This window comes from Culicoides brevitarsis, chromosome 1, assembly GCF_036172545.1.
Source record: "Culicoides brevitarsis isolate CSIRO-B50_1 chromosome 1, AGI_CSIRO_Cbre_v1, whole genome shotgun sequence".
Lineage (NCBI taxonomy): Eukaryota > Metazoa > Arthropoda > Insecta > Diptera > Ceratopogonidae > Culicoides > Culicoides brevitarsis.
Window position 1 is genome coordinate 42052835 of NC_087085.1, and position 7427 is coordinate 42060261.

At 28.9% G+C, this 7427-nt stretch overlaps 2 protein-coding genes across 2 annotated transcripts; one reads left to right on the forward strand and one right to left on the reverse strand.

The window, feature by feature from the left end:
• Positions 1-849: 849 nt before the first annotated feature.
• Positions 850-6894, forward strand: LOC134836734 (centrosomal protein of 120 kDa). Its single transcript, XM_063851938.1, has 8 exons — positions 850-954; positions 1023-1170; positions 1266-1725; positions 1786-2020; positions 2907-3937; positions 5223-5369; positions 6122-6573; positions 6637-6894. The coding sequence occupies exons 1-8, from the start codon at positions 915-917 to the stop codon at positions 6725-6727; spliced, it is 2604 nt and encodes an 867-aa protein (XP_063708008.1). The 5' UTR covers positions 850-914; the 3' UTR covers positions 6728-6894.
• On the reverse strand, positions 3933-5037 carry LOC134836735 (solute carrier family 66 member 3). The gene is made up of 4 exons (XM_063851939.1): positions 4863-5037; positions 4657-4760; positions 4173-4599; positions 3933-4117 (listed from the first exon to the last, which is right to left on the reverse strand). Exons 2-4 carry the CDS (start codon positions 4729-4731, stop codon positions 3990-3992), a joined length of 630 nt encoding a protein of 209 aa, XP_063708009.1. The 5' UTR covers positions 4732-4760; positions 4863-5037; the 3' UTR covers positions 3933-3989.
• Positions 6895-7427: the final 533 nt, after the last annotated feature.

The window sequence follows — 7427 nt, forward strand, 5'->3', positions numbered from 1 at the left end:
AATTTTTTTTTTTTTGTATGTTGAAATGCTGCTGTAACGAAATTACTTTTTCGCGTACACTTTTCGTTCGGGGTTTTAGAGTTTACGGAACGAGCGTTCACTGGTTTCGTCGCGTTGCTCGCGATATTTTGAGCATTTTTTTCCCAATTTAATTATCGGCTAAACATACTTTTCCGACAAACACAAAAAATTTTTTCTTCACAACTTCATTTTGATCGCCATAATTCCCCCCTATATGCCTCTATACGTGAGCGCAGTGAGTGTGTGTTGGTTTCTTCGTCGTCGTCGTCGTCGTTGGCTTCTACGCACACACACACAAGTTTTTTTTTTCGCTGCTGTCGATTCCGTTTTTCCAAATTCACTGTCGAAATTGCGAGTTGTTCGCGAGGAAAATCTAGCTTTTTACGCAATTTTCCGACACTTTTCGACACATTGCTCACTTTGCACGCGCGTCACATAGTTTTCCGCACTCACACTAATTTATTTTAATTTTTTTCTCGACAGAATCTCTTTTTTTCCGATCCGTGAGTTACAGGCTGATGACTGCATTTCATGAGGAAATCCGAGTGATGGAGTGAGTCGGCTGAAATTGAACTGTTATACAGCTGTATATGTGAGGCTCGTGACAGTCCATAGTGACAGTGAGACGATGTGAGTATAACTGTAGCTGTATACTGGTAGCTGTATAACAGTTCACTTTCATTCGTCTCAAATTTCCCTCATAGTCACTATGGATTTCCCCATGCAAGTCGTCACGAGCCTCATGTATAACAGTATCATTTTCAGCCGACTCAATGAACTGTCAAACACAAAGAACCGTTATTTTTTTATTAATTTTAAATTGTAAACAAAAAAAATTAAAAACTGCGTAAATTGTTGATCAAAATTAAAATATTTCCAATTGACACCCGAAAATGAGTGACGAACTAACGATAATTCTTCATGTCGACGAAGGTATTTCCCAAAAAAAATCAATTTTTAATTCAAATTTTGACAAAAATTTCTCTTTTTTGATTTTTCAGGAATAAGTTTGAATGTTAACAATGATCCCTTGGTACTCGTGGCGACTTTGGGAGGCAACACAATGGAATCTGATCCGGTAATTCCGGGTCATTCGACTGTCTTTGATTGCAATTTAGTGTGGGAAACAAACAAAAAATCCGTCAAAAGGTAAAAATTGATTTCCGTTTACTGCACTGTTTGATCGATAAATGACAAAGATGCAATTATGATGCAAAATCTCATGAATTTTTTTTTAATTTTAGGATGAAAATGGAAAATTACCCGATAAAAATTGAAGTTTTTGCGGTAAAATCTGAAAAAGATCCGTCGCAGCGAAAGTTGATTGGACATTTAATTTTTCCCGTGCGGAACATTCCATTTTTGCCGCCTACTAAAGCACTCACGTACAAGAGTAAATGGTACAAACTAATTGGACTTGCCTCGGAATGGAGAGTTTTAAAGCCCGAAATTATGTTGAGTTTGATGATAACGGACAAGGAATTTTTTTCGCGAACCAGAACGGCGCTTATGACGCCAAATCGGAGTGTAGATCACGAATTTCTCGGGGATGTTACGCCGAAATATGATATTTTGACGTCGCAACAGGGGATTTTCATAAGACTTTTGAAGGAAGAGGGGGTTTTACAGGTTGGCAATATCGATACGGACTGCGATGTGTTCCTTGCGAAAATTTTGCTGAAGAATGTGGTTCATGCGGAGAGTGTAAGAAAGGATTTTAAATATTTTTTTTGAAGGAAAATTTATGATTTTATATTTTTTTAGATGGTTTCGACGATGGAAAAGGCTGAAATTGATAAAAATAAGTTTCAGTTGAGGTATATTTTTCCTCAAAATGACGTGCCTTTTGTTTGTGAGATGAAAAAACGGGAAGATGGAACGTATGGGCTTCAAGAAATTATTGCGATTAATATTAGAACGTCTCTGCAAGTGCTTCAGAAATATTTCAATCAAATTTTTTGTATTCCTTTCCAAATTTTTTATGATGATAAACTTATAGGTGAGTAATTTTTAATTGAAATTTAAGCTGCTCTAAGTCAAATCAATTAAAAATTTTAAGAAAAAATTTCTAAAATTAAAATTTTTCAAAAAAAAAATTATTTAAAAATATTTTTAACAACAAAAACATATAAAATTTAAAAAAATATTATTTTATTTTAAAAAAAAAAGTTAAAAAAATTAAATTATTTTTTAAAAAATTTAAAATAAATTTTTCAAAACACTTACTAAATATTTAATAAAAAAAAAAAATATTAATTTAATTTATTAAAAATATTTTTTAATTAAAAATTATTTTTAACTTAAAAAAAAATTTTTAAAATTAATAAAAAAAAATAATTATTAATTTTTTTGTGTTAAAAAAATAATTTTAATATTTTTAAATTAAAAAAATAATTTTTAATATTTTTTTATTTAAAAAAAAATATTTTTAATATTTTTTTATTAAAAAAAATATATTTTAAAAAAATTATTTTTAATATTTTTTAATTAAAATAATAATTTTTAATATTTTTTTTGTATTAAAAAAATAATTTTTAATATTTTTATTAAAAAAAATAATAATTTTTTTAATAAAAAAATTTATTTTAAATTTAAAAATATAATTTTTAATATTATTTTATGAAAAAAAATTTTTATACTTTTTTATTAAAAAAAAATTTTTTTTTTTTTTTTTATTTAAAAAAAAATTTCAACTTTTAATTTTTTGAATAAAAATTTCATAATTAATTTCTGAATTTTACTTTGAATATTTTAAAAATTGAAAAATTCCGTAAAAATAAATAATTTTTTGAAGCTTTTTTAACTTAAAAAAATTTTTAATTTAATTTAGAGCTTACCTTAAATTAAAATAATTTAATTTTCAAATTTTTAATTATTTTTTTCAGGAAACGGCAAACTATCTTTAGCAAACTTACTTCAAATCGACAACTTGACGGAATTCCTAACCAATTGTCATGACAACGAAAACACTTACGAACAAGAATCCTCGTGTCCCGTCATTCCATCGGAAGAAATCTCACCATTTATCGAAAAACCATCTGTTTCCTTCCGTTTTATGCTTTCTTACATCTCCACGAACAAACTTGCTACCCAAGACTTGTTCGAAAGTCGCAAGGAAAAAGAAGATTTGAAACTTCCTGAACTCGACATCGATGCTGGCGGAGATTTCGCGCCTTTAGAATCATCTTTTGAGCTTCCTCGAACTCCGACGCCGCTAAAACTCGAACACGTTGGCGACACTCCGGGCATAATAATCTCCCCAAAACCCATAATGGAAGAAATTCCCTCTGAAAAACCCGAAAGTATCAAAGCTGGCTCGATTGCATCAAAAAATTTCGAAGCTGAAGCGAAAAAAGATCAAATCCCGCACACTTTTAGCTACACTCTCGTACTAAAAAACATCAAATTCACAAATCGCGTTGAAAATGGCATCTGGCAAGTGAGTTTTTATCATCCCCGTGCCGAGACTCCCTTCACAATTATCAACCTGGAGTTGCAAAATATCGAAGATGAGTCCGTGGATTTCGACGATCTCGAGTTGCAATTAATTTTTTCCGCCATTCCGAGTGATGTTGATGCCATAATTAAGGCGGATAATTGTTTGTTCAACATTAGCGGGCCTCGAGGAACGCGCGGAAAGGCAGAATTGAACAGCGAAACGTTGTTGATGGGCGAAAAAAAGTCACCCGGGACGATTTTGTTGGAAAATCAAAACGGAGAAAAAATGGCGATGGCAACAATTTTCGTGTACATCGAAGATTTGGGCATAAATCACAATAGTCAAGTGAAAAAACCGCTTCCCATGATGCCTGTTGGAGCAAATCCCAAGTCGTATGTCGATGAGGGACTCGCTTATCGCTTCGTCGAAGACCTGGAAAAATGGAAAAAGACGCAGGAGGAAAATTTTCTCGTTGAAGTAAGTCAATTTCTAAGTTTATTTTGAATTTTATGGCTTTTTTAGGTACTTTTTACGCTTGTTTCGGCTTTTTGTAATACCAAGCAGCCAACAAGACAAGAGAGGAAAGCACTGTCGAGACGGTAAAGTTCGCCAAGAGCATCGCATCTCCCGAATCGAGCATCACAGTGTAAATGCGAGCTAAAAATTTAAACTTTTTAGTTGAAAAATCATCAAATCTGGGCGAAATACTCACTCGCATTACTAAAAGCTGATATAAACCACGTCATAAGAGACACAGTTTCGGATTCTTTGGTCCTCAGAATCTCAACGAGCTGCAAAACTTTACTTGTAGCCGAGACGGGCGTCGTAAAAGGAAGCAATACGACCAAAATCCAAGCTGGTAAGACGTTAAAAGCGAAGAAAAAGGCGACTAACCAATAAATTCCGATGAAAATCTTGCAATTTCGCCCATCCAAGATCCCCTTGTAGAGCAAAACGTAGTAAACGAGAACGTATTCCTGCAAAAGAAGTATCGGATATTCCAAATAGTTCAGCAAGGCATAGCGATTGACGTAATTGTAGAGCATGGAGACGGTATAGGAGCACGTTTCCATCAAAAGTCCCGTCACACTCAAGCCTTCGGCGGAGCGGAGTGAACGAACGGATTGAATTTGCGGAACCTACGAGCAAAAAACGTGTAAATATTGACAAAAATGATAAGAAATGCGAAAATTTACCTTGCAATAAATGCATGTTGATATTGTCAGAAGACTTAAAATGTCACTTATGATGTACAGAATTCCTTGACCCATCTTTGGTAGTTGTTTGTTGTGCAGAAAATCTATAAAAACAGAAGAAAAATTTTATTTTTAGCAACAATAGACGCCAAAAAATGCAAAGAAAAAACTTTTTCTTTGAAAATTCGAAGAATTTTTTAGCATACCTGATAAATTGTCGCCAAATCAATTGAATTTACACTTTTTTAATTAAATTATGTCACTGCTGAATGAAGTCATGAGGTTAAAATGCGGCAAAAATGTTAAAAGTCTCGAGACATTTTGCGACGAAAAAGCAAAATGTCATAATATTTCTATGGTGAATACGAAATAACAACAATACCCAACTTCAGTGTAGGTAGAAATATTTTTTTCTATACGCTATCTACATGTAGGAATGAATGGGGCGAACATCTGGTGTGCGATTCATTCATACAAACACTCGTTCGATGCTTTTTTTCTCTTTCTCTCAGATAAAGACAGGAATTTTGGCGCACTTTTTGATTTTTTTAATGATTTTTTTTCAGTTGAAGCGGAAGGAGATTCAACATTTGGCGAAATTGACGGCGGAATGGAAAAGGAAAAAGTCAAAAATGGAAAAAGATATGAAAGAGAAGATGGAAAAGTGTGTCGCGTTGCAAAAGACGCTCGAAGATGCGCAGAAATCGTTGAAAGTAAGAAAATTTCAATAATTTTTTATGTATTTTGCTTCTTTTTTACATAAATTTTGTTAAAAAAAATCAATTTTCAAAAATTAATATTTTTAAAAATTTAAAATTCTTCAAATATTTTTAAAATTTTCAAAAAAAAAAATAGTACGAAGAAAAATATTTTACGCTATCATATTATAATTTCAGAAAAAAAATTAAATTAAATGATTTTAAATAATTATTATTTTTTTTATAAATTTTAAATTTATTATTTTTTTAAAATTTTAAAATTATTTAAAATTTTTTTAATTAAATTAAAAAAATACCTAATTTTTATTATTTTTTTTTTATTAATTTTATTAAAATTTTATTTATTATTTTTTTTTTTTATTTTTTAAAAAAATATTTGTTAATAAAAAAATATTTTAATTTAATTAATTTATTAATTTTAAAATTAATTTAATTATTAAATTTCTATCAATTAAAAAAAAAGTATTTATATTTTTTATTTATTTTATTTTCTTATTGACAATTTTATGTGCTTATTTTTTATGTTTTATTAAAAATTTAATTAAATTTCTTAACTTTAAATTAATTAATAATTTTATTTTTTTTATTATTTTTTAAATTAAATTTTATTAAATTTTTAAGATATGCCAAAATATTTTTTTACTGAAAAAAAAATTTTTTTAATTAAAGCTACCTAGCTCTTGATTTTTTTTATTAAAAATAATAATTTTCTCAACTAATTCCCTTCTCAAAAAATTCTTTTTCAGTCAAAAAGCGACGAACAATCCCAACAGGAACGAAATCTCTTTCAAGCCAAATCCGATCTCGAGCAATGTTTCAACAAAAAACTCTTGGAAATCCGCGAAAAAGCGCGTCGCCTTGAGGATGACATGGAACGAAAACTTCATTACGAGCAAATAAAGTACAAAGAACTCGAACTCAGTACAAAAGCTTTGGAAAAGGAAAACGATCGTCTTCGTTCTCGCATCGCCGCCCTCGAAAAAGAAGCTTCGAAGATGAAAGAAAATTTATTTCCGAAAGAACAACTCGTTACTTTATTCCAAGACATGCGACTCCTGAACGAACGATACGAAAACGCACAAAAATCAAAAATGTACTATAAGGAGCAATGGGCGAAACTGATACGAGAAGTGCACATGTTGAAGTCATCTTCAACGGAGCAGTTCAAGGATGACGTCATGAATCGAAAAGCGTTTGAGTAAAGAAAATTTTTAATTTTTTTAAAGAAAAATAAATTAAAATCATTTTTTTTTATTTTTAGCATCGATAATTGGTTAGAAAATGAAAAATTCGATTTGGATTCCGATGCGAGCGAAATGGATTTTATCAAGCGATCGTTCGAATGTGATTAGAATGTGAATGACATCGAAGTACAACAAAAAGTAGATAAATTTTTCCAATGGCCTTCAGTTATAATGCACACAAATATTGGTGCAGCTACTTCAAATTATATAATTGACAAGAGATAGTGATACTTTAGTTATTTATTTGTACTAATTTATTGACTCAAATGCACTTTTTGAACAATATGTGATATGAAATGCGGTTTATTTGATTGAAAAAATTTATTTTCGCGAACAGAAGGCTTTTATCAAATAAAAAATATTAAATTCTTAAATTTGAGTTTTACGAAAAAAAAATTTAAAATTTTAAAAAAAAATAATTTTTTTAAAAAATTAAAATTAAAAATTAAAAAAAAAATATTTAAATTTTTTAACAATTAAAAAATTTTTTAGAAGTTTTTTTTTAATTAAAAAAAAATATTAAAAATTATTTAATTTAATTTTTTAATTAAATATAAAATACAAATATTTTTGAATTTTTTGTTGCGATTGAATAATTTACAAAAAAATCTAATTAATTAAAAAATTAAAAAAAAAATATAAAAAAAAATTAAAAAAAAATTATTTTTCATTTTTAGCAATTGAATAATATTAAATTTAAATGGATTTTAACGTAAATTTTACAAAAAAAAATTAAAAATATTTTTATTAAAATAAAATTTATTTAATTTACGAAAAAAAAATATTAATTTTTATTTTTTAAATTTAA